The following is a 26983-nucleotide window of genomic DNA, read 5'->3' on the forward strand; positions in this document are numbered from 1 at the left end:
GACTAGGGAAACTAAAGAAAAAATAAACAAGTGGGACTTTATCATACTAAAGAGCTTTTATAAGACAAATGAAACCAGAATCAAGATGAACAAACAACCAACCAGCTGGGAGAGAATATTTGCAAAACATACATCTGACAAGGGGTTGATCTCCATAATATATAAAGAACTCACACAATTGAACAACAAAAAAACAAACAACCCGATCAAAAAATGGGCAGAGGAAATGAACAGACACTTCTCCAAGGAAGATATACAGATGGCCAATAGGCACATGAAAAGATGCTCAACATCACTAATCATCAGGGAAATGCAAATCAAAACAACACTAAGATACCACCTCACGCCCGTTAGAATGGCCATAATCACCAAGACAAAAAACAACAAATGTTGGAGAGGATGTGGAGAAACAGGAACCCTCATACACAGCTGGTGGGAATGCAAATTGGTGCAGCCTCTATGGAAAACGGTATGGAGATTCCTCAAAGAATTAAAAATAGAGATGCCCTATGATCCAGCCATCCCACTACTGGGAATCTATCCAACGCACCTGAAATCAACAATCCAAAGAGGCTTATGCACCCCTATGTTCATTGCAGCATTATTCACTATAGCCAAGAAGTGGAAGCAACCTAAGTGTCCCTCGACTGACGACTGGATCAAGAAAATGTGGTATATATATACAATGGAATACTACTCAGCCATAAAAAAAGACAAAATCGTCCCATTTGCAACAACATGGATGGGCCTGAAGTGTATTATGTTAAGTGAAATAAGCCAGAAAGAGAAAGACAAACACTGTATGATCTCACTCATATGTGGAATATAAACCAACACATGGACAGAGAAAACTGGACTGTGGTTACCCGGGAAGTGGGGGTTGGGGGTGGGCACAAGGGGTGAAGGGAGTCATATATGGGGTGATGGACAAACAAAAATGTACAACCCAAAATTTCACAATGTTAGAAACCATTAAAATATCAATCAAAATCAAAAAAAAAAAATATCTTTTATAACAGCACCAATAAGCGTCAGCAAGCACACAGGAGACGGCCACATGGAAACCCCACAACGTGGCTCCAGTGAAATGAACCTGACCCGCCTCCAACCACACATCAAAACCAACTCAGGTCAGAGCAGGGCCGTCAACGCAACAGGCACACAGGAGGACGTCTTCAAGTCCTGCACCGACTCCTCAGCCAGCAGGCAAACACATCACGGCTAAAACCAGGAGTGACGAGCTGGACCTTATTCACATGAAGACATACGGACAGGGAGCAGGCACTGGCCGTGCACAGAGCCAACAGAGGCCCTGTGTCCGGACAGAAAGGACTCCCACAGGTCAGCAGGACAGACGCCCGGAGACAATGGGGAGAAAGAAGTCTGAGCAGGCACGTCACCAGACACGTCCAGCGGCCAGTCGACACACGGCTCTCAGAGAAACGCAGTCAAACCACAGGAAACACTGCTCCACGCTCACCAAGGGCTAAAGTCACCAGCATCACGTGCTGGCGAGGACGGAGCGGCCGGAGCCCCTACATGTGCTGTGGGACTGCTCAGCAGTGCCTACAGACCCCCAAGTGCCAGCCATCCCTCCAGGAACCAGTGCACGTGTCCACTGAGACACACAGGGATGTGGACAACCACGACGGGAAGCCATCATCACATCAACCAACAGCAGAAAAGACGGCCAACGCAGAACAGCCACACGGGGGAACAGGACACGACAGCACAGGGATGCACATGCCATGTGACGGGCCTCATCTCACGGGTGGAGCACGGAGGAGAGACAGCACAGGCTGGCCCCTGAGGGGGCCTTTACTGGGGGAGGGTCCCGTGTGTCTGCAGAGTCACAGACACGTCCACTGCCCCGTGACCGTCCTGCCTCCATCCTTTCCCCAAACTGCCCACGAGGGAGCAAGCACATCCCACCCAGCCCACGGCCCGCCTCTGCCCCGGGAGGCCTGACTCTCTCTACTGAGGGTCCCTGACTGCCCTGTCTGTCCCATCCCACCCCCAAACCCAGCTGCTGAACCATCCTGGAAAAGCCCCCTGAGCCAGGAGTGCCAGTCCAGGGCCTGCAGGGGCTCCGGGGAAGAAAAACAAGATTAGAGGCCATAAGCAGGGGACTTCACCGCCCACCTTCTTCACCTGTAAGCGGAGGCGACAACTCCAACCTCAAAGAACAAGAGAGGCCCGCTACACTCTCTAGGGGGCCGACAGGTGGACGCCGAGTCCAGGCCCGCTACACCCTCTAGGAGGCTGACAAACGGACATGGAGTCCAGGACACAGTGCCCTAGAGAACAGGGCAGGGCAGAGGTACGCAGGTCTCTGGAGGGCGTCTGGGACCAGCCCTGAACCAGGAAAAAGAGAGACCTGCAGGCTAAGAGGGGAAGAGTGAGCACACCAGCGAGAACAGGAGCAGCAGCCCCGGGCGGGGAGGGAGGGAGGACGGGGTGGCCGGAGCCAAGGGCAGGCAAGGGGCTACCAGCTGCACGGGTGGCGGGAGCAGGGGACCGGGCTGAGGGACAGTGAGCGGGGGGGGGGCGGGGGGGGGGCATCGACGGGCCCACGGGCAGCAAGGGCGACAGTCTCCCACTTCCTCCCGCCTGGCTCAGCCCGCTGGGCACCCTGCAAGCTCAGGGCGGTGCAGGCAGGCACCCAACCTGGGCCGGGCCCGTGGGATCCCCTCCAAGGATCCGGAAACGGGCCCTGGCTAGACGTGCAGCAAGGCCCTTCCCGGACGGAGTGGGGTTCTCACCCCTCCCTCTCCTGTCCCCCCGTTGCCCGGGCCCCACTCACTCTTCTCTCCGCGGCGGTTTGAGTGCAGGTTGCTAAGGTCGGCTTGGAACTGAGGCCCAACCATGATCTCCTGCAAAGGCAAGGGCCCAGGAGAGTCAGCGCTACCGGAGGCCCGGCCACTGCCCAGAGCACAGGGCGGGGGGGTAGGGGCAGTCGGCGAACTCTGCCCACAGACACCGAGTCCTGCGGTCTCAGGGATGGGAGGCAGAGGCCTGGTGTGTGCATGACAGCGTCTTCCTCCACTCGTCCATCTGTCTGGTGCGGCCAGTCGTGTGGCGAGGGGGCTGAGGCCTGAGGACCCAGGTGTCCTGACGCCCGGCCCAGAGCCCCCAGGACAGGACCTCGGGGACACATCGCTGGGCCAGCAGCAGCACGGACTCCAGGGCCCAACAGCGAGGCCAAGTCCCAGCCTAGCCCACCTCTCAGGAGCCGTGCCGTCGCCCCTGTCCCCGGACGGGGTGGAGGTCCACGCTGAGGGCACTGTGGGGTCAGAGGCACGCACCTTCTTACATTTGTTGGCGGGAAGAGGGTCCTCCTCGGTGTCGGATGAGGCGGAGGAGCCGGGCTCTTTGTCTGCATCGGCAGAAAGCAGGCTTCGGGACAGGGGCACGGGAGAGGCACGCCCGCGGCACCAGGAGGCCCTCCAGGCTGGGGGACACCCCGGGTCTCCGGCCCACTCTCCATCCACCCGACCCCCACGCTGAGCCCTTCCTGAGAAGCGGCACAACCCAGGCCCTGGCCAGAGGACGGTGCGTGACGGGCACAGGAGCGGGGACTCGGGAGGTCCCCCTCTGCTGCGGGTGCCAGGCCCCCAGCACCCCACGCTGCCAGGCCACACGGCCGCAGAGGCAGACAGAGCGGGGGAGGATGGTCTGAGGACGCTGCCCTGGACCTGATGGGCTTTCAGCCACAGGAACAACGCGTCCCCTCCTCGTGTAAACCAAAGCCACCCAGGATCAGCTCCGGGCAGGGCAGGGGAGAGGGGAACCCCAGAGGGCTGAGACGGAGCCAGGGCACCCCCAGGGCACCCGAGGCCTGGCACGAGTCCTCTCCCGGGGCCTTCCGTCCACACCACGAGAGCCCTGCCCAAGTGGAGGGGGGCAGGACACCTACGTCCACTCTGCTCAGGGAAAAGGTCGGAGGCCTCGTGGGAGGTCACGGACGGGGTGAGGTCATCAGCTGAGGACTGTGTCTCTTCCTCTTCCTCCCCTGAGAGCAGATCCTTTGCTATCTGTTCCTTTAACGAGAAAGGAAAGAACAATCCTGCAGTTACTTTCAATCATCTCCACAGGACACAACAGTGACACAGTGACGGCACGGCCGTGCTGAGCCTCCCCTGGAGCACCGAGGGCTCAGGCAGAGCTGTCCTTCCCGCCCTGCAGACGCAGAGACCGGGCGAGGGCAGGCCTCACCCCTGCGCCCTGGGGAGGGGCAGTGCCTGCACCCGCGGCTGGGACAGTGGGCCCGTCGCTGCTCTCTCTGCTGGGCGCTGGGTTTGCAGCTTTGGCACAAGCCCCCTCCTGACCGCGCCCAGGACCTGCAGGACCCGAGGGCCACGCGGGAATGGGCTCCCTGGTTCCGCTCCCCCAGCTGTGTCTCCCCAGGCCGGGCTCCACTCTGCTCCTCCTCCAGCCAGTGGGCAGGGTCTTGGTCCCACCCCCTCCCTGGCTGGCCCCGGCTGTGACTCTGGATGTGGGGAACAGGACCTAAGAAGCAGCCGCGGCCTCACAGCAGGGACGGCGCTCCCACCTGTCCCACCCTCCCGGGATCGCCCCCCTCCCGTCCCAGGGGACCTCTCACCTTGTCCAGGGTCATGTCCGGGAGGTGGGCTGTGGCGTCGCTGCCCTCGCTCTCCTGCTCTGAGATGGGGTCGGACGCCTCGTAGCCATAGAGGGCGAGCAGCTCGTCGAGTGGCATGTCGCTGCTCTGGGGGGGACAGGACCATCACCAAGGGCCACTCGGGGGGACGGGGCCCCGTCGGGGGGGGGCGCTCTGTGGGGACCAGGCCCCGTCGGGGGCGGCCACTCCGGGGGGACAGGGCCCATTGGGAGGCACTGCTCAAAATCCTAAACAAAATACTGGCAAACCGAATACAGCAATATATTAAAAGGATCACACACCATGATCAAGTGGGATTTATTCCAGGCATGCAGGGATGGTTCAACATCTGCAAATCAATCAGTGTGATACACCACATTAACAAAAGGAAGAATAAGAACCACATGATCATCTTAATAGAGGCAGAGGAAGCATTTCACAAGATCCAACATCCATTTATGATAAAAACTCTCAACATGGGTACAGAAGGAGAGTACCTCAACATGATAAAGGCCATATACGACAAACCCACAGCCAACATCATATTTAATGGTGAAAAACTGAAAGCCATCCCTCAGAGAACAGGAACAAGACAAGGGTGCCCACTCTCACCACTTCTATTCAACATAGTACCGGAGGTTTCGGCCAGAGCAACTGGGCAAGAAAAATAAATAAAAGGAATCCAAACTGGAAAGAAAGAAGTGAACTCTCGCTGTTTGCAGATGACACGATCCTATATATATAGAAAACCCTAAAGAATCCATCAGAAAACTATTACAAATAATCGACAACTACGGCAAAGTTGCAGATACAAAATCAACTTACAAAAATCAGTTGCATTTCTATACACTAACAATGAACTAGCAGAAAGAGAACTCAAGAATGCAATCCCATTTACAATCACAACAAAAAGAATAAAGTATTTAGGAATAAACTTAACCAAAGAGGTGAAAGACACATACACTGTAAACTGTAAGATATTATTGAAAGAAACTGAAAAAGACACAAAGAAATGGAAAGGTGTTCCATGCTCACGGGTTGGAAGAATCAACATAGTTAAGATGTCTATACTACCAAAGCAATCTACAGATTCAATGCAATCCCAATCAGAATCCCAATGACATTCTTCATGAAAACTGAACAAAGAATCCTAAAATTTATATGGAACAACAAAAGACCCCAAATAGCCAAAGCAATCCTGAGAGAAAGAACAAAGCTGGAGGCATCACAATCCCTGACTTCAAAACATACTACAAAACTACAGTAATTAAAACAGCGTGACACTGGTACAAAAACAGACACACAGATCAACGGTACAGAATTGAAAGCCCAGAAATAAACCCACACATCTACGGTCAGTTAATCTTTGACAAAGGAGCAAAAAACATACAAGGAGAAAGCAAAGTCCCTTCAATAAATGGTGCTGGGAAAACTGGACAGCCACATGCAAAAGAATGAAAGTAGACCCTTATCTTATGCCATACAAAAAAATTAACTCAAAATGGATTAAAGACGAATGTAAGACCTGAAACTATAAAACCCCTAGAAGAAAATACAGGCAGTACTCTATTTGACACTGATTGTAGCAGCATCTTTTCAAATAACGTCTGACTGGGCAAGTAAAATGAAAGAAAAAATAAACAAATGGGACTTCATCAGACTAAAAAGCTTCTGCAAAGCAAAGAAAACCATGAACAAAACGAAAAGACAACCCACCCACTGGGGGAAAAGATTTGCAAATCATGTATCTGACAAGGGGTTGATCTCCAAAATATATAAAGAACTCATACAACTCAACAACAAAAAGACAAACAACCCAATCAAAAAATGGGCAATAGATCTGATCAGACATTTTTCCAAAGAGAATATACGGATGGCCAACGGACACATGAAAAGACGTTCAACATCACTGATTATTAGGGAAATGCAAAGCAAAACAATGAGATATCACCTTACGGCCATCAGAATGGCTATAATTACCAAGACAAAAAACAACAAACATTGGAGAGGATGTGGAGAGACGAGAACCCTCACACACTGCTGGTGGGAGTGCAAACTGGTGCAGCCGCTAAGGAAAACAGTATGGAGATTCCTCAAAAAATTAAAATTGAAATATCGTACACTCCAGCTATCCCACTACTGGGCATTTATCCAAAGAACTTGAAATCAATGATCCAAAGAGATGTACACACCCCTGTGTTCACTGCAGCATTGTTCACTACAGCCAAGACATGGAAGCAACCCAAGTGTCCACCGACTGATGACTCCATAAAGATGTGGTGTATACATACAATGGAATACTACTCAGCCATAAAAAAAGACAAAATCGTTGCATCTGCAACAACATGGATGGACCTGGAGGAAACAATTTAAGTGAAATAAGCCAGACAGACAAAGAAAATACTGCATGACTTGACTCATATGTGGAATATAACTGATATATGGATAAAGAGAAAAGATCAGTGGTTACCAGAAGGAAGGGGGTGGGGGGCGGGTGAAAGGGGTGAGGGACAGATGTGCAGCGACAGACAATGGTTAGACCACTTGGGATGACCACGATGAGGTTTACTCAGAAAATGATAAACAATAACGTACACCCAAATTCTCACAACGTTATAAACCATTATTATCTCAATAAAGTTACAGGGGTAAGAAAAAGATGGCTGCTTTGGGGGTACAAGGCCCTGTAAGGAGGGGCTGCTCTGGGGGACGGAGCCCTGTCAGGAGGGGCTGCTCTGGGGCTCAGTGCGCGTCCTCCTCCCTGATACAGTCACCCACCGCCACCCGGTCTCTCATCACACAACTACTCACCCCAGCCAGACCCCAGGCCCACACCTTCCGGCAAGGACCCCCTTACGGCCCCCACAGAGGCACAGAGGAGACCTGTGAGCCCAGAGAGGTCAGCCACTGGCCCAAGGACACCAGCCCTGAAAGGTGGAGCCAGGACTGGCCTCCCGGTCCACACCGCACTGCCCAGCAATGCTTCCCCGCCCGGGGCCCGAGCCAGCTTCACTCTGGAAATCTATGCTCACAACCCATGACATCAACAAACAAGAAGGAAAAACTGACCATCCTGATAAATGTGAGAAGGGATCCGCTCAGATCCATGAGCTCTTCTGGGTTTACAGAGCCCTCAGTGTACGAAGCAGAGGGGTCCCCTCATCCCGAGACGGAGACCCCGGCAACCCTCGCTGACCAATAAGTGGCCAGAGCAAGCCCATCACCGTTGGAACACGGAGGAGGCTCCGGACACCGCGGCCTCTGCTCCAGAGCTGCTGGCCACGCTCATCCTGACCCCTGTGGCCGCTGTCGGCTTCCAGCCTCCTGGACGCTCCCTCCTGCCAGCACGTGCCCCCCACCATCCTGCCCGCCCTCTCCTGGGGGCTTCAAGGCCACAGGGAGGGCACCGGTCTGTTCACCGCCCTCCTCTGGGTGGCGACCCCACCCGTCCCCTCCAAACCAAGTCGCCTTCTCACAGGCCCCACAGTGGAGGACGCTCATCACACCGGCCACGCTTTCCAGCACGCATCTGTGGGGGTCAACACGGCAGCCCCAAAACCCCGGGTCCCCGGGCGTGCTGGGGGCACTCAAGGCGAGGCGACCTTCATGCTGAGACTGGGATGTTGCTCCCGCTCCCGCTGCGCTGGCACCCCACTGACAGAGCAGAACGGAGGCGCCCCGCAGAGGGGGGAGCACCCAAGTGCACGTCGTCAGGCTGCTCCTCGCCGCCACCCGCTCCCAGCGTCACAGACGCCAGCTCGCTTACGAACACGCTGCCTAAACTCACTGGTTCTGTTAAATCTCCGAGCAGACGTGGCTTCAGCCTTCCGCCGGAGGACACGGGAAGAAGGCACAGGGAGGTGCTGCCTTCAGGAAGGGCGCCGCGTCCGCGCCGCGAGGGCCGCCCGTCTCGCCCGGAAGAGCGGCCGCACACGCCGCGCTCACCTGGCCGGCACGAGCAGACGGGCCTCGGACGGGGACCACACGGCTGCCACTCCAGAAGAAACGACCGACCGTGCTTGCTGCCAGGGCACAAATCCAGGTTTCGGGCAAAAAATCTGATTTTCTGAAACTTGGACCTGACAATGTGAACCTGATACACTGCGGACGCCCTCCGGAAAGGCAACGTGAGACGGCACGGGTTTCTGCCTCTCCCTCAGCCACCACATTCCTCCTCTTCCTTAGTTTTAGAAAGTTATATCTGAAGAAAATCTAGACGAGGTAATCAGCTCGTAGATAGCTGATGTTTTTGTTAGTTTTCAGAAGTTTTAACTTTGAATTGAACCCTTTTAAGATGTTTTTTTCTTTTCGAAGAAAAGACTTTTTTTGGGTTTGAGACCAAACCAGCACCCAGCTAAAAAACGGCAAGTAATCACTCCTTAAAAGAACTCCAGACACTTCAAAGACGTCTGGGGAGATCTACAATGGTCGTGTCCCCCAGAATTCACACGTAGAAGCCCTCACCCCTCCGTGTGACTGTATTTGGAGACGAGGCCTTTAAGGGAATGAAGTTAAATGAGGTCTGGGGACGGGGCCCTGATCCCACAGCATCACTGTCCTCACAAGAAGAGCCACCGGAGAGCTCGCTCTCTCCCCGACGTGAGGACACGGCAAGGAGGCAGCCCCCTAACCCAGGACAGTAGCCCTCCCAGAAACAGCCCTGCAGACCCTGATCTGGGACTTCTGGCCCCAGAACTGTGAGGAGGTAAATATCTGTTGCTCACAGTATTAGCAAATATATGTCTTCTAGATTTTACATTGTGAACTCTGTCGACACCTGGAAGGCCCCCAGGTTGGGGAGCATTCTGCAAACATCTCAGCAGTGCGGTGACCAGACCCGCCCTCAGCTCAGGACCAGTGGATGTGAACAAAGCCAGAAAGCACAGAGTTCACTGGACACGGCTGTAGAGACCACCCTTCACAAACTAGCACCAGCTGAGTTTCGTGGAGTATCAAATAACATCCACCACTCTCTGGAACGGTCGAGTCCCCTCCCTTCTCCAAGAACAGACCTGACGAGGCTGGACTTACGCTTCAACCAAAGAACACATCCCAACGGACTCACGTCTGCCTCAAAGACAGCAGCAGAGGTCCCACATCTGCTTCTGCACTCACAGACACTTACAAAGTGCAAAATGATTCTACTCTTCTCATTTTTTTGTTTTTGGAAAATAGTTATTTTTTCATTTTCATAAAAAGGTTATTTCTATTAACAATGGGTTTATTGTATAACCCACATAAACAAAGCTTCTTGAGACTCTCAATAATTTTTAAAAGCGTTGGGGTTCTGAAGCCAAAGAGTTTGAGAACGGGGTTTCACATCTAGCCTGCACTGGCCTGGGGTCCCCGAGCCCCGGGAAGGCAGGACCCGCTCTGGCCTGTCGTCCCCTGTGGCCTCAGCTCCAAGCACCGGGCCTGGGCTCTGCGGACACGTGTGGGCAGCACTGGTCACTGTGGAGTCCCAGCGGCCTGGAGATAACTTCAGCCACATGGAGAAACCGTGGACCTACCCAGGAGGGCTCCACCCACCGGACGGGGGACCAGCTCCCCACATACCTGGGAGATGAAATCCTTCTCCAGCTCCTCCTCCTGCTTCTCTGGGCTGCTCGTGGCCTCCCTGCACTCCTCCTGGAGGCCGCAGTTCTGTGACAGGATCTCTGCGAGGCTGAACTGAGGGTCCGCAGAGCCCATGGACACCACTGTGGAGGAGACACAGCCTGAGTGAGCGCCTCACCCGCCAGCCCCAACCCCCATGCGGAGACTGAGCTGGCCGGGGCAGAGGGAGCCACGGCGGCACAGCTGTCAGCAGAGACAAGGCCCCAGTGGGCGGCCACGTGTGTATATGTGCATGTGCTTATGTGTGTGAGGCTGTGCACACACATGCATGTGTGCAGCTGCATGGATCTGTGCATGTGTGTGGCCATGTGAGGCTGTGTCAGCCTGTATATGTGTGTGTGTGTGCCTGCGTACAGGTGCACACGTGTGTCTGATGTATGTGTGTACCTGGGTGTGCACGTGTGAGGCCGTGTGTGCGTGTACAATGTGTGCGTGAGGCTGTGTGTGTAAGTATACGCGTGCATGCATGAGGCCGTGTGTGCGTGTGCATGTCAGTCTGTGCACGGTGGTGGTCAGCGTGGCCCACTCGCCACGTGGGAACTCCTGAAAGAATGAAGAGCACAGCCGGCTGACGCAAAGCCACTTCTGGGGATGTTCTGGGATGTGTCCTGGGGATGCTGGGTCTTCCCGCCCACCAATGCCTGTGGGGTTTGGGGAGAGAGCGAGGGGACCACAGAGATGAACACCAGTCCAGGGTGGTGGGAAGTGCCCATACAGCACGGACCAGGCAGGGGGATGCTGTGCATCCCCCTCGAGAGTCACTGTAGGGATGGGCACAGCACAGGGAACGCCAACAGGCGGCCCACAGTCTGCCAGCCCCTCCTCCAACCCACAGGGCACAGGGCACGGGCCACGGCCCAGCGGCCAGCGGATGGTGCAGATCCGGGGTTTCCCAACAGGACCAGGACGTGTTCACTGCTCTCCCCACAACTGGGCTTCAGTAAGTCGAATTGTAAAAGAAACAACAAAAGAAACCGTCAGGGCTGAAGCCACCCCAGGTGAGAGCCGTTGACAGCCACGCTGGACCTCCACTGGGTCCAAGGCACACGGCAGGGGCTGGACGGGAGGGGGCCCACTCAGACCAGACCCCCGCCACCTCCTTCAAAGCTGCCCCAGCCCTCAGCCTCAGCGCAGGTGCCTGACAGGCCTGCTGGAGACCGGGGAGACGAGTCCTGGCTTCTCTGCGCGCCCGTCCGTCCCCGGGCCCTGCCCGCACGTCCCCATCTGCCCCCAGACCCTGCCCGTGCCCCCCGTCCATCCCCGTCCGTCCCTGGGCTCTGCCGGCACGTCCCCGTCCATCCCCGGGCTCTGCCCGCGTGTTCCGTCCGTCCCCGGGTTCTGGGGGCCACTGCATGGTCTCTGGCTCCGTTATGCTGAGCGAGATTCTGTCTCTGACCACCGCAGAGGCCTGGCGGGCCCGGGCAGGGGGAGGGAGGTGCAGGGAAGGTACCTGCTGTCGTCTGCAAGCCCGGCTCCCCGGGGCACAGGCTGTGAGCAAGGCAGGCGGCCACGCGAGGACGCTGCCTCTCCAGCGAGGAGGCCTGTGAGGGAAGAGAGGCAGGTCAGCTCAGCCGGCGCAGGACCCGCTGCCGGGCATGACAGCAGGGCGCCTGACAGCAAGCACGGGTCAGAGCCCAGCTCCGGGGTGACCTGAGGGAGGGGGGTAACACGAGCTCCTCCGAGGGTTGGGAGGGAGCACCGAGGGGGGGACCAGGCGTGCGGTCACTGAAGTGACTCCCCTGCTCCAGGGGGACACACGCGGAGGGGACGCACGCGGAGGGGGCAGAGACGCTGGCTGACACAGCAGCTCCGGAGCCCCGAGCCCCCATCTCCAGGTGGGGAAACAGCACCCGTGATGAGCCCGGCACAGCCGGCAACCAGCCACGGTGATCACAGGCCCGGGACACAGGGACCAGGCGACCCAGGCCCACACACAGCCCTGCTGCACACACCCAGCTGGCACGCACTGACGGCCGTGCCTGACACAACGGCCCCCTCACAGGGTCCCGGCCTCCAGGAACTTAGCTGGCTGGTGGCCTACTAGTTAGCTGGCTGGTGGCCTACTAGTTAAGTTCGCGTGCTCCGCTTTGGCGACTCGCGGTTCACGGGTTCAGATCCCAGGTGCGGACTTACACACCGCTCATCAAGCCACACTGTGCCAGCAGGCCACATACAAAATACAGGAAGATGAGCACAGATTTTAGCTCAGGGCCAATCTTCCTCACCAAAAAAAAAAAAAAACAGGCAAATAGATGCTGTGGAGAAATCTGGTGATTCCTCCAAAAGCAAACACAGAGTTACCAAATGACCCAGCACTTAACTCTACTCCTAGGTATAGACCCAAGAGAACCGAAAACATACGTCCATACTAAACACACACGTCCATGGCAGCATGATTCATAACGGCCAAAAGGTGAAACACTCAAATGCCCATCGACAGGTGAACGGATCCACACACGTGTCCACCCACACACTGGAACATGACGCAGCCACGAAAAGGAGTGAGGCCCTGACACAGCCACACCGTGGACGGACCCTGAACACACGATGCTCAGTGAGAGAACAAACACAGAAGGACACACGGTGTGTGAGTCCATTGATGTGAAATGTCCAGAACAGGCCCATCCACAGACAGAACGTGGGTGCATGGTTGTTGGGGGCTGAGGAAGAGATGGGGAGTGACTGCTGATGGGGACAGGGCTTCATCTGGGGTGACAGAATGTTCTACAACTAGATAGTGGTAATGGTTTCAAACCTTTGTAAACATACTAAAAACCAGTGAATTAAATAGTTTAAATGGGTATATTTCGTGCTATATAAATTATACCTCAAAGTTTTTAAAAAGGCAAACAAAAGCACTGTAACAGCTCCCATTATCACGATGTTCACAAGTTCATAACAGCAAAAAACTAGACCAACATCTCTCACGAACACCAACATCACCTCCCAGCAGAGTCCAGCAACACACGGAGGAGACTGTACCACGACCAGTGCGGCCCACGCGGGACCCGAGACTGTCTAACACCCTGAAGTCAACAAGACACATCACGTCAACAGACTAAAATCTCCGCAGATGCAAAAAAGCATTTATCAAAAGCCAACGCCCTTTCACGATGAAAACGCTCCACACACTAGGAACAGAAGGGAACTTCCTCACCGACAGAGGGCATCTCCCCAAACCCCAGCCAACGCCACCCTTACGGGGAGAGCTGGATGCTCCCGAGACCAAGAACACGACCGCGATGCCCACTCTCACCATCTCTACTCAACGCGGTCCTGAGGGCTCCGGCCAGGGCAGGAAAGGAAGCCAAAGGAACCCAGATTGGGAAGGGGGAACAAAAGTGGCTTCTTTCTGCAGAGGAGATGATCCTGGACATACAAGATACTAAAGAATCCACTAAAAACCATTTGAACTAATAAACGAGTTCAGCAAGGCTGCAGGACACAAGATCAACACGCAAAAATCAAGTTTATTCCCACACCAGCAACGAACAGTCCAGAAAGGTAACTAAGAAATTTACATACCTCCATGTACAACAGCATCAAAAAGAATAAAATACTTAGGAACAGATTTAGCAAAAGAAGTTGAAAACCTATACTCTGAAAAGTACAAAAACAAGTTGAAAGAAATTAAAGAAGATCTAAATAAATGGACAGACATCCTATAATCACGACTGAGAGGACAATATTGTTAAGACGTCAACACTCTCCAGACGACCTACACACTCCACGCATGCCCATCAGAACCTCGGGCGGCTTCTGTGCAGAAACCAACGGTTTCCACAAATCCCATCAAAACTCAAGGGACCCAGAATCACCAAAACCATCTTAAAAACAGAAGACCACCACCTGACCTCAAAATTACTACAGAGCCACAGGAATCAAAACAAAAAGTTAAACATTTAGATCAAGAACAGAACTGAGAATCCAGAAAAACTCCACACGTTAGCAGTCTAGGGAATTTCAACAAAGGTGACAAGACAACCCCAGGCTTCAAAATGAGGAGTCTTTTCCACACGCGGTGCCAGGACAACTGGACAGCCACATGCAGAAAAACAGGGCTGGACGCCTCCCTCACTCCAGACGCAAACGTTAACTCAGAATGGACCAAAGACCTTACACACAAGAGCTAAAACTGTAAAACTCTTAGGAGAAAACACAATACATCTTTGCTACCCTGGACTAGGCACTGGTTTCCTAGATAAGACACCCAAAACATAAGCAACGAAAGAAAAAACAGATAAACTGGACTTCACCAAAAAACACACTTTTGTGCTTCTAAGGACACTGTCAAGAAAGTGAAAAGACAGCTCACAGAATGGGAGAAGATATTTGCAAATCACAGAGCTGCAAAAGGACTTTGCAGCTAGGATCTAGAATTTATAAAGAATTCTTACAGCTCATCAATAAAAAGATAACCCAACGTAAAAATGGGCAAACATCCGAAGAGACATTCCTCCAAAGAGACACACAAACGGCCAACAGGCACGTGAAAAACTGCTCAACGTCAGGGATTCACAATAAGACGGCACTTCACAATCACAGAACGGCTATGATCAAAAAGACAGATAATGACGGGGCCGGCCCGGTGGCGTAGTGGTTAAGTGCGCGCGTTCCGCTACGGCGGCCCAGGGTTCACGGGTTCGGATCCTGGGCTCGGACCTACGCACCACTTGTCAGGCCATGCTGTGGCGGTGTCCCGTAAAAAGTGGAGGAAGATGGGCACGGATGTTAGCCCAGGGCCAGTCTTCCTCAGCAAAGAGAGGAGGATTGGCAGATGTTAGCTCAGGGCCGATCTTCCTCACAGAAAAAAAGATAATAATGAGGGCTAGGAAGATGTGGACGCTCCAGGCAGGCATGTAAAACGGAGCCACTTTGGAACACAGCCCAGCAGTTCCTCCAAAGGAGACACAGTGTTACCACACGACCCAGCAATTTCACTCCTGGGCATATACCGAAGGGGTTCAGAGTACGCCACCCCAAAACACCTCGCTCTGGCGTGAGGATTATTTTGAGCTGAGGGCAACTGAGAGAAGCAGACACAGGGTGAGCTCCCTGCCCCCCACCTGCTTGACAGCCGACCACAAACCGTGAGGGCGCCCCCACTTCCCGAACATGAGGGGAGCACCACCCCGTCCCGGACACGAGGCGGCACAAACAGGCCTTGCCTACCAGCCCTGCCTTCCACCAGCTCCCAGCACGCGGAGCTTCCCACACTCGCCGCCCTGGACGCTCACAGCCCTCTCCCTCTGCGCATCCTCCTCTGCGGACCTCAAGTCCTCTCATCAAGACGCTGGGGAAGGCCCAGCCCCACCACCCCCGTGGGGTACTCATCGCTGAGTTCTCCCTCCTGATGGGCGCTGCACGTGCTAATAATCTCTGCCTGTTTCTCTCTCGTGAACCTGTCTTTCGTCCGTCTAAATCACAGGGCCCGGCCACAGACCCCAGGAGGGAAGGGGGAAAGTGAGCTTCTCTGCCCCTCCAACACACAGAGAAAAGAAAATGTACGTCCACACGGAAACTCGCACACGAACGTTCACAGCAGGATTACTCGCCAAGCTCAAGGCAGGGAGAACCCTAATGTCGACCAGCTGATGACAAGACAAACCAAAACAAAACAATGGAACACTACGCAGCCACGAAGAGGAGCGAAGCCCTGACACAGCCACACCGTGGATGGACCTTGAACACACGACGCTCAGTGAGAGAACCAGACACAGAAGGACACACGGTGTGTGATTCCATTGATGTGAAATGTCCAGAACAGGCACATCCACAGACAGAACGTGGGTCAGTGGTTGCGAGGGGCTGGGGAGATGGGGAGCTTCGGGGAGTGATGAGGTTTCTTTTGGGGAGGTGAAAATGTTCTAAAGTTGACTGGTGATGGGTGTACAACTCTGTGAATACACTAAAAACCATTGATGTACACACTAAAATGAGTGAATTGTATTGTACGTGAATTATACCTCACTAAAGCTGTTTGCCAAAAAAAGATTAGAATATTTAATAAAATGAAGTTTAAAACTTTAGAAAAAGTTTAGTAAGAATTTCCTCAGTGGTTCCTCAGGAAAACCTCAAGAGGCTGTGTAAGCATTCTCTTCATAAGAAAAACAAGGGAATCGAAGCTCAGAGGGATCAAGTCACTCATCCAAGCTCACACAGCAAGTAAGTGATACAACTACAAACTCAAACCCAGACTCTGCGACTCCGAAACCCCTTAGAGCCCCTCAGTCCATGTGCAGCATAATGAAAGTCCACCAACGGACGGTGAGGCCACGAGAGCTGCGAGGCAGAGCCAGACGGGGCACTGCAGTAGCACGGGTGGGGGCTGGCGAGGACCAGGCGCAGAGGAGGAGGGCGAAGCCTGGTGGGGGAGGAAGGGTGGGGGGGGCCTCTGCCGAGTGGGAGCCTCACCGCCCATCGGCTTTAGGAAGCTGAGCCCCAGGGAGGCAGGAGGCGATGAACGCAGAGGGAGGGAAAGGGAGCCAGCGGCCGGGCGGGGCTGGGGCAGCACACCTGGGAGCAGGCGAGGAGGGCAGGGCACCCGGTGCCCTGGGTCAGCCTGTGGCCGGCAGAGGCGGCCTCGCCTCCCTCCAGAAAACAGCAGGCTGCCATCAGCAAGCAGGCTGCCCCGGGCCCAGGCCCCAGTGCCCTCTGAACCCCCCGGCCCCTGCAGGACCCTCTGGGCTCCCTCTCCACCAGAGCCGGCTTTCCGTCTCCTGCAACCAAGGGCCCCGACTAACGCAGGGAAACTAAGAGAGGCTGACTGGACGCTCGCTGTCCAGAGCGAGAAACAGGGCACAGCCCTGCTGCGTCCACCCGCGGTGCGGCCTCGGGGCGGCGGCGTGCGGGCCTGCAGGGTCTGAGCACCGGGCCCTCCGTCGGAGCGGGAGCTCAGGCAGAGCAGCAGAGCGGGGAGCGGCAGGAACGGCAGCCTGTTCCCCACGGGGCTCCGGACCCCCAAATCCACTTCCAGGCGACTGCGAGTTCCTCAAAACTGACCCAGGAACAGACTGCATGGATTTCCGCCTCCCCCTGCGCCAACCTCGACTTTCAGGGGCAAGCCCACTAGTCATGGAGTTCCTGGGGCTCTCCTTCCCCTCGTTCAGAACACTCTGGATGCTTCCATCCATCACAGCCCTCCGCTGTGCCGAGGGGACGAAGGAAAAGGATGGTGAGCTGGCCAAGGGCACTCGGGGAAAGACGAGTCACGGCAGGAGGACCAGACGGAAGGAAAGCCACGCTCTGGAGACTCGGTCCCAGCAGAGAGGGGCCCTGGCCTGGGGTCCTGCCCAGGCCCCTCGAGTGGCAGAGGCAGCCTGCTCACCAGCAGGAGGACTGCCCATCCTGTCTCGGGGGGTCCCTGGCCTCTCAGACGCAGAGGCAGGAGCCCTCGCCCCCCGGGCAGCGTCTGACTCCTAGCTACCACTCCTCCGAGCTCAACCCACAAGGATGCTGGGGCAGATCCCTCCTCCAAGACGGCTGCACCCAAATGTCCACCCCACAGGCTCTCCAAGTGCGTGGATGTGCCTCCCTTCGAGAGGCAGGGTCCTGCGCCCCTCCCTGTGCATCCGCCCGGGCCTGTGACTAGCAGAAGGGCCTCCATTTGCTTCCAAGGCAAGGTCATACAATGCAATTCAGGTTTCCCCTGGGATGTGCTGGGACAGTCACTCCTGGAACCCAGCCGCCACGCTGTGAGGGAGCCCAAGCCACACGGACAGGCTGGCAGAGGCGTCCCAGCCAGCATCGACAGCCACACGGGAGCCAGGAAGCTTTCCTCCCCTGGGGCCAGCCCCAGCCCCGGCCACTAGCCCTTGTGAGGACTCTGAGTGACAACTGCCCAGCTGAGCCCAGGCAACCCCAGAACCAGGAGAGATAACAAAACCGTTGAGGTTTCAAGAACCCTCCGTGATGCATCGACACCTCCACCCGCCCCGGCTGAGGTGCTGTCCCCGGCTGGACCCCCAGCACTTCCCGCCTCTACCCGACCAGTGTCCACCGAGAACCTGTCCTGGGCTAGGTGGGGTGGTAGGCGCCCGGTGCACGGCAGCCAATCGAGAAGCAGGTTCCGCCTGTCTCCATCCACACGAGTTACCAGCCTGGCTGGGGACACAGACAACAAACAAGTGGACGTGGAGGGTCCCGAGGGGGCAGGGGGGGATCCTCGGGACCACACCAGCGGGCAGGGGGTCACGGGGGCGGGGGGAGGAGGGAGGGACGCACTTTATCCCAAGTACAACGGAGAGCCACGTCTTCTAATCACAAGACAGTGTACTCGGCTCCTCGAGAGACGAACCTGGCGTCCGAGGAGAAAAGAGCACCCTGTCTTCTCTCAGGGTGCGGGTGGCTATCCTGGCAACAACGGAGATCAGGCAGGTGACACTGAGCAAGGGTCACTGCTAGCTTACACATCACCACCTCTACAGTTTGAGACAGCTGGTCGCCAGTGATTTTACAGGGTCCAGCTTCTCTGCGCAGCCACCGAACCGAGATCTTCCGAGACCTTTAGGCTCTTCCCCTTTCAGAGACGAGGAAACCGCAGCTGAGACCTCCTGGGACCTGCCCAAGGTCACACAGAGCAAGAGGCTCCAGAGCCACAAGAGTCTCCCAGGCGGAGGCTGGCCGCGGCCCCTCTCATCTGGGCCTCGCACACGCGCTGGCCCTTTCCCGCCCAGCCTCTCTGCCCAGACTCTCGGGCCCTTGAGGACGGAATCGTCAGGTTTCTGCTCCCAGCCAGACTTTCAGGGCCCCAAATGAAGCCAGGCACACAGGGTTTCTCTCGGGAAACCAACTCAACTCACTTCAGAGGGCACCACCCCAAACTGTCAACAGGGGTGACAGGAGCGCCCCAGGCACCTGGCGGCCGCGAGGGTGCCAGGGCTCGGCACTGGGCAAGGCAGGGTCAACAGACGAGCCCGGCAGCCCTCAGGAGAGGCTGGCAGGGGAGCCGATCCCGTCCACCCACGACACACAGATCCCTGCCAGGCCAACAGTGCTGCCCAGATGCCACCTGGGGCCCAGGAAGAAGGCCCCCGATGCCCAGGGCCAGGAGCGCACACAGACACACACACTTGACTACCACACCCTGCTGGGCCATCACTAGACTCGGCTTCTGTCTCCAACCCACAACGCCAGCCACTGCCCACAGGAGGCCTCAGTTTCCCTAAATGCCCCCAAAGAAAGGAGAACCAACTCTCCAAGAACCCTCTGGATCCAGCCACCCAGCATAAGGCAGGGACTGGCAGGTGAGTCAGGCCCTGCACCCTCCTTGGTGCACGTGCAGGGCCTATGGCTACCCCCGAGGACGTCACTGGTGGGAGAGAGTGGCCAGGCCCACCCTGCAGGCGCACCCACGCTGCGCTCAGACATAAACTATCCATGCGGCCCCGTGAGCAGCCGAACACCCCAGACCCCTGGGTGGGCACCCTCTCCTCTCGGCCTCAGGGGCCCACCCCCGGACCACGACCACTCGCTGGGTCTGCGGACCCGCGCGACGTGTCCAGGCTGCACCCTCCGCACGCACCGCGCCCCGGCGGGCGCACCGTGTCACCCCACCCGCACCCAGGCTGCGAGGGGGAAGGGGGGTCGCACGGTCTCGTCCAACTTCCCGAAGTGGAAACTTTTCCGCCCCCGGCTGGACCTGCAGGAGGCTCTCGGCGCCCGTCTCTGCCCTGACGGCCCCGGGGAGTCTGCTCGCGCATCCCAGCGCCCACCCGCGGGTCCCCAAGTCGGAAACCCTCCGAATCCCAGCACTGGGCCGGCGCCCAGCGTTTCGGGCCAGGGGTCGCCGCCCGATCGCGGACGGAGAAGGAACCCCGGCGCCGGGGTCTGCTCCGACCCCCAGCGCCCCGCGAGCCGGAGCCCGCCCGGGAGCGGCGGGAGGGCGCCCCCGCCGCAGGGGGCTCGCGCGGGCCGCGGGGGTCCGCAGGGGTCCCCGGGCAGCGGCCGCCCGGCCGAGCGCCGCGCAAAGTTGGCGGGGGAGGGGCGGGGGGACCGCGGACCCCGGGGGCGCGGCCGCGCGGGGACCGGGCCGGGCGCCCACCCCGCGTCCGTGCGCCCCCGCCCAGGGCCCCCGCCCACTCCGCCCCCCGCCCGCGCCCGCCCGCGCATGCGCGCCGCAGCCCGCGATGTGGCGGCGGGAGGGGCCGGGAGCCGCCGCGGAGCCCCGCGCCCCTCGGCACACGGGCGCGGCACCGGCCCGGCCTCTGCCCCGCGGGGTCCGCGCCCGGAGCCCCGACACGCCGGCGGGCCGAGCCGCGGAGCGGGGGCGGGCGCCGGCTCCCCCGGCCCGCTCGCTCACCTCCGCCATGGCCGTGTGTGCGCGGGAGGCGGCGGCCGCGCCGGGATCCCCGGATGCGGGGCCGCGCGCTCATTGGCTGCGGCGCCGGGAGGGCGGGGGCGCCGGGCGGGGCCAGGGGCGGGGCCAGGGGGCGGGGCGGGCGGGCGCGTAGTAGGTGCGCGGGCGGCGTGCGCGGGCGGGCGGACAGGGTCCGCGTCGTAGTAGGTTCGCGGACCGGCTGCGCCGGCGTGGGTGCGCGGGCGGGCGGACAGGGTCCGGGCCCCCTGGCCCGGGCCCGGGCCTGGGCGGTGGGGGATGCCGGAGGGAGAATGCTAACACCTGGCAGCTACACCTGCGTAGGGCACGCTGGTCCCGTTTCCTCTTACCAATCCCATGGCCCCATAGCATTAGTACCCCCATGTCACAGATCAGAAAACCGAGGCCCAGAGGGACCGACCCCCAATGCATAAGTGATGGAGCCAGGATTGAAGGTTCTGGAACTTCCGCGTGGCTCTGGAACTTTCTGCACTTGTGCACCAGTGATGATCCATCTAGGGTGCCAAAGAGTCGCTTGGGGAGCTTACGACCATGCGCCTTGAGACACGTGGCCGCCCTGGACTCGGGCGTCCGTGCCTGGGCGGGCAGGGGAGGTGGGCGGGAACCGGGCCCGCTTGGCTCTGAAGGCCCTCGTTATTGATTGGTCACGTATTTACGGGCCGTTTGCAGTTCTGAACCTGTGCTGGGCGCTGGAGGGGAGTTGGAGTCCCAACAGGGCTTGGTGGCATTTTAGATTTCAGACTGACAAGTGCATTGAGCACAGGGCGGGTGTAGAGAGAGCAAGAGAGGAACAGCGAAGCCCCAGGTGGCCCGAGCTGGCCGCTGTGTGGCCTGTGACCGAGGTGGCGGCTGGAAACAGAGAAGCGGAGGGAGGGTGGGGACGGTGGGCTCCACGAGCTCCCGGGAGGGACTGAAGGGGGAGAGAGCGTGGGGGACAGCCCCCAGATTTCTGGCTGGCGCAAGTGAGCGGATGGTGGTTCCTGCTGAGGCCAGGAGGAAGGGAATTGGAGAGTCAGGGGACCCCCAAGCCCCGTTCCTTTCCCAGCTGTCAGCCACCACAGTGCTGAGAAGTCCAGATGCACCCTGCACGATGTGATGCTCGATAGGAAAGCGTTACCCCAGCCCCCAGGACCTGCCAGCGGGAGGGGGCAGCACCACTGTGCTCTCCAGTCCCCTGGGTCAGTGAGCCCCCGCTCCCTGTGTAGGCTTGCAGGCTGCGAATGGGGTTTCAGGCTCTTGTGACCCAGAGTCCTCACTGACACAGAGAACAGCTGGTCATTCATTCATTCAATCAATGTGATGTGTCTCCCCCCCACCACCACCCCCAGCCCTCAGCGGGGTGCTGGGCAGCCAGGGCTCCAGGGAGGCAGGAGTCGCATCAGCAGATACGACGAGAGTGGGGCTTCGTGTCCTAACAGGTGGCAGCAGCCAAGCAAAAGGGCTTGAGTCTGCCTAGGGCAGCGGGAAGACTCCGGGGAGAGAGCTTTGACAAGAATCACTGACCGATGTGAAACGCAGGGAGAAGCGGGTTCAGGTGAAGAGAAGGGTGTTTTTAGGGTCTGAAAGCCTCTCCTCACCCACTGATTCTCAGGTAGAGAGGAGAAATGAGGCAACCTTTCGGCCAAGTGAGAAAAATTAACGTCACTTGTGAGGGGCGGTGCGCTGAGGACACTGTATCACTTAATCTGGCCTGGAGGGCACAAGCTGTATCCGTATTTGAGGAAACTTCAGACGGACCTCAAATAAGGAACCCTCTGTTAAACAAACCAAAAAAAAAAGGGCTGTATTCTTCAAAAATGTTAATGCTGCAAAAGACTAACCTGTGGAAACCTTCCAGACGTGACAGCTAAATGCAATACGTGATCCTAGACAGGATCCGAGTGCAGAGGGAGATGCTACAGACAACATGATCGGGTCAGCAGACAAAATTGAAATTCAGGTGTGGATTAGAGGAAAGTATGGCATCGGTGTTAAGTGCACTGAAATCGGTAACCCTTCTGTGGTTAGCACATTCTTATTCTCAGGAAATTCACACCAAAGTGTTTACGGGTTACTGCAGACTGAATGTCTGTGTACCCCTGAAATGCATATATGGGAACCTAATCATCCTAGTGTGGTGGCATTAGGAGGTGGGCGTTCGGGAGGTCTTTAGGACTTGAAGGAAGAGCCCTCATGAATGGGATCAGGGGTAACAGAGACCCCAGAGAGCTCCCGGCCCCTTCTGCCGCGTGAGGACACAGCAAGGAGGTGCCGACTATGAACCAGGAAGCGGCCCCGCCAGACGCTGAATGTGCTGGCGCCTTGATCTTGGACTTCCAGCCTCCAGAGAGTGAGAAATGCACTTCCGTTGTTTATAAGCCACGCGGTCTATGACATTTTTGTTACAGCAGCCCGAAGGAACTAAGACAGGGTAAGTGCCGTGATGTGTGCAAGTTACTCGTAAGTGCTTCAGAAGAAGATATTTTACGTCTGTAAAACACACGCGGGGAGAGAGAGACAGCGACAGAGAGAAAGGGTGCAAATGATAAAGCCATGGGGAGAAATGTTAACAGCTGAGTCTGGGAAAGAGTGTGTGGATGCTTTTTTGACTATACTTATTCTTGCAATTTTTCAGTAAACCTGAATGATTTTCAAATACAAGTGAAAGAAATGTGGGGCCAGCCCAGTGGCGTAGTGGTGGTGAAGTTCACACGCTCCGCTTCAGCAGCCCGGGGTTCACAGACCTCCCCACCGCTCATCAAGCCGTGCTGCTGTGGTGGCGTCCCACATAAAATAGACGAGGATAGGCACGGATGTTAGCCCAGGGCCAATCTTCCTCACCAAAAAAAAAAAAGTAAAAGAAATAAAGCTAAGAAAATAAAGAGCAGTGTGTGCACTGAGCCGTAGGGAGGAAAGGAGGGGCTGGCGAGGGCACCCGGCAGGGGGAGCAGAGGCAAAGTTTAGGAGACTGGGGTGCACGGTGTTTAAGGGGTTGCAACGGAGCAGGGTCACCATCGGGCTTTCTGGATCCTTCTGTGCCCAGTTTTGACGTGAAGCGGACAGCACCCACGGGCTGACGGAAGCCGGATGACAGGGCGTCAGACCCCTCAGGGACGAGGGTCTGAGTCATTCACCAGGGGAGCCTCGGAGAAGGTGTGGTGGAAGTGAGTGGGTGAGCCCCAGGCAGCAGTGGGGGCTGTATGCTCATCATTTTTTTTTTTTTTTGGTGAAGAAGATTAGCCCTGAGCTAACATCCAAAGCCAATCCTCCTCTTTTTTGCTGAGGAAGACTGGCCCTGGGCTAACATCCGTGCCCATCTTCCTCCACTTTATATGGGACACCGCCACAGCATGGCCTGACAAGCGATGTGTTGGTGCGCACCCGGGACCCGAACCTGCGAACCCCGGGCCACAGAAGCGGAGCGCGCACACTTAACCGCTGCGCCACTGAGCAACTTGGGTTGCTTCCAAGTCTTGGCTATAGTGAATAATGCTGCAATGAACATAGGGGTGCATAAGCCTCTTTGGATTGTTGATTTCAGGTTCTTTGGCTAAATACTCAGTAGTGGAATAGCTGGGTCATATGGTATTTCTGTTTGAATTTTTTGAGGACTCTCCATACTGTTCTCCATAGAAGCTGCATCAGTCTGCGTTCCCACCAGCAGAGCATGAGGGTTCCCTTCTCTCCACATCCTCTCCAACATTAGTTATTTCTCATCTTGTTAATTATAGTCATTCTAACAGGTGTGAGGTGATATCTCATGGTAGTTTTGATTTGCATTTCCCTAATGATGAGTCATGTTGAACATCTTTTCACGTGCCTATTGGCCATCTGTATATCTTCTTTGGAAAAATGTCTGTTCATATCCTCTGCCCATATTTTGATCGGGTTGTTCATTTTTTTGTTGTTGAGTTGTGTGAGTTCTTTATATATTTTGGAAATCAACTCCTTGTTGGATAGATGATTTGCAAATATTTTCTCCCAGTTGGTAGGTTGTCTTTTTGTTTTGTTCATGGTTTCCTTTGCTTTGCAGAAGCTCTTTAGTCTGCTGTAGTCCCATTTGTTTATTTTTTCTTTTGTTTCCCTTGCCTGAGTGGACATGGTATTAGAAAAGATGCTCCTAAGACCGAAGTCAAAGAGTGTACTGCCTATGTTTTCTTCTAGGAGTTTTATCATTTCAGGTCTAACATTCAAGCTTTAATCCATTTTGAGTTAATGTTTGTGTATGGTGCAAGACAATGGTCTACTTTCATTCTTTTACATGTCGCTGTCCAGTTGTCCCAACACCATTTATTGAAGAGACTTTCCTTTCTCCACTGTATGTTCTTGGATCCTTAGACAAAGATTAGCTGTCCGTATATGTGTGGTTTTATTTCCGGACATTCAATTCTGTTCCATTGATCTGTCTGTTTTTGTGCCAGTACCATGCTGTTCTGATTACTCTTGCTTTGTAGTATGTTTTGAAGTCAGGGATTGTGATGCCTCCAGCTTTGTTCTTTCTCTCAGGATTGTTTTGGCTATTTGGGGTCTTTTGTTGTTCCATATAAATTTTAGGATTCTTTGTTCTGTTTCCATGAAGAATGTCATTGGGATTTTGATTTGGATTGCATCAAATCTGTAGATTGCTTTAAGTAATATAGACATTTTACCTATGTTTATTCCTCTAAATCATGAGTACAGAATATCTTTCCATTTCTTTGTCTTCTTCGATTTCTTTCAATAATATCTTATAGTTTTCAGTGTATAGGGTCTTTCACCTCCTTGATTAAATTTATTCCTAGACATTTTATTCTTTTTCTTGCGATTGTAAATGGGATTGTATCCTTGACTTCACTTTCTGCTAGGTCATTATTAGTGTGTCAAAATACAACTGATTTTTGTATGTTGTTTTTGTATCCTGCGACTGTACCGTATTTGCTGATTATCTCTAGTAGTTTTTTAGTGGATTCTTTGGGGTTTTCTATATATAGAATTATGTCATCCACAAATAGTGAGAGTTTCACTTCTTCCTTTCCAATTTGGATCCCTTTTATTTCTTTTTCTTTCCTCATCGATCTGGCTCAGACTTCCAGGAGTATGTCGAATAAGAGTGGTGAGAGCTGGCATCCTTGTCTTGTTCACGTTCTCAGAGGAATGGCTTTCAGTTTTCCTCCATTGAGTATGATGTTGGCTGTGGGTTTGTCATATGTGGCCTTTATTATGTTGAGGTACTTTCCTTCCATACCCGTTTTATTGAGCGTTTTTATCATAAATGGATGTTGGATCTTGTCAAATGCTTTCTCTGCATCTATTGAGATAATCATGTGATTTTTATTCTTCATTTTGTTATTGTGATATACCACATTGATTGATTTACAGCTGTGCAGTCATCCCTGCATCCCTGGAATAAATCCCACTTGGTCATGGTGTGTATTCAATTTGCTAATATTTTGTTGGGGATTTTTGCATCGATGTTCATCAGTGATACTGGCCTGTAGTTTTCTTTTTTTGTTGTCCTTGTCTGGTTTTGGTATCAGAGTAATGTTGGCTTCATAGGATGAGTTAGGGAGCTTGCCTTCCTCTTCAATTTTTTGGAATAGTTGAGAAGGCTAGGTATTAAGTCTTCTTTGAATGTTTGGTGGAATTCTGGTCCTGGACTTTTGTTTTTTGGGAGGTTTTTGATTACTGTTTCAATCTCTTTATTTGTGATTGGTCCATTCAGATTCTCTATTTCTTCTTGATTCAGTTTTGGGAGGTTGTATGATTCTAAGAATTTATCCATTTCTTCTAGATTGTCCAGTTTGTTAGCATACAGCTTTTCATGGTATTCTCTTATAATCCTTTGTATTTCTGAGGTGTCTGTTGTAATTTCTCCTCTTTCATTTCTGATTTTATTTATTTGAGTCTTCTCTCTTTTTTTTCTTAGTGAGTCTGGCTAAGGGTTTGTCAATTTTGTTTATCTTCTCAAGGAACAGCTCTTAGTTTCATTGAACCTTTCTACTTTTTTTTTTTGATGAGATGTGAATGAGATATTTCTCAAAATAACATAGAGACCAAAAGAGAAAATTTTCTGCTCTAATTGTTATTATTTTCCTCCTTCTGCTGACTCTGGGCTTTGTTTGTTCTTTTTCTAGTTCTTTTAGGTATAGGGTAAGCTTGTTTATTTGAGATTTTTCTTATTTGTTGAGGTAGGCCTGTATTGCTATAAATTTCCCTCTTAGAACCTCCTTTGCTGCATCTCATAAGAGTTGGTATGTTGTGTTTTCATTTTCATTTGTCTCCAGGTATTTTTTGATTTCTCCTTTGATTTCTTCATTGATCCAGTAGTTGTTCAGTATTCAGTAGCGTGTTGTTTACTCTCCACATATTTGTGACTTTTCCAGCTTTTTTCTTGTAGTTGATTTCTAATTTCATAGCATTGTGGTTGGAAAAGATGCTTGATATGATTTCAG

At 54.7% G+C, this 26983-nt stretch overlaps 1 protein-coding gene across 3 annotated transcripts in view; it reads right to left on the reverse strand.

Moving 5' to 3' along the window:
• The window catches only part of MIER2 (MIER family member 2), a 35870-nt gene extending 16586 nt beyond the window's left edge, over positions 1-19284 (reverse strand). The window contains exons 1-7 of one of the 3 annotated variants that reach the window (XM_058537763.1): positions 18534-19284; positions 11688-11778; positions 10178-10320; positions 4604-4729; positions 3917-4040; positions 3306-3376; positions 2804-2873 (exon numbers count right to left, since the gene is read on the reverse strand). In XM_058537763.1, the coding sequence (XP_058393746.1) occupies positions 2804-2873; positions 3306-3376; positions 3917-4040; positions 4604-4729; positions 10178-10312 (526 nt within the window). In that variant the 5' untranslated portion in view covers positions 10313-10320; positions 11688-11778; positions 18534-19284. Of the gene's footprint in view, positions 1-2803; positions 2874-3305; positions 3377-3916; positions 4041-4603; positions 4730-10177; positions 10321-11687; positions 12257-18533 lie in introns of those variants that run through there. The other 2 variants (XM_058537762.1, XM_058537761.1) reach the window with 2 other exon arrangements.
• Positions 19285-26983: the final 7699 nt, after the last annotated feature.

The sequence above is a fragment of the Diceros bicornis genome, unplaced genomic scaffold (assembly GCF_020826845.1).
Source record: "Diceros bicornis minor isolate mBicDic1 unplaced genomic scaffold, mDicBic1.mat.cur scaffold_67_ctg1, whole genome shotgun sequence".
NCBI lineage: Eukaryota > Metazoa > Chordata > Mammalia > Perissodactyla > Rhinocerotidae > Diceros > Diceros bicornis.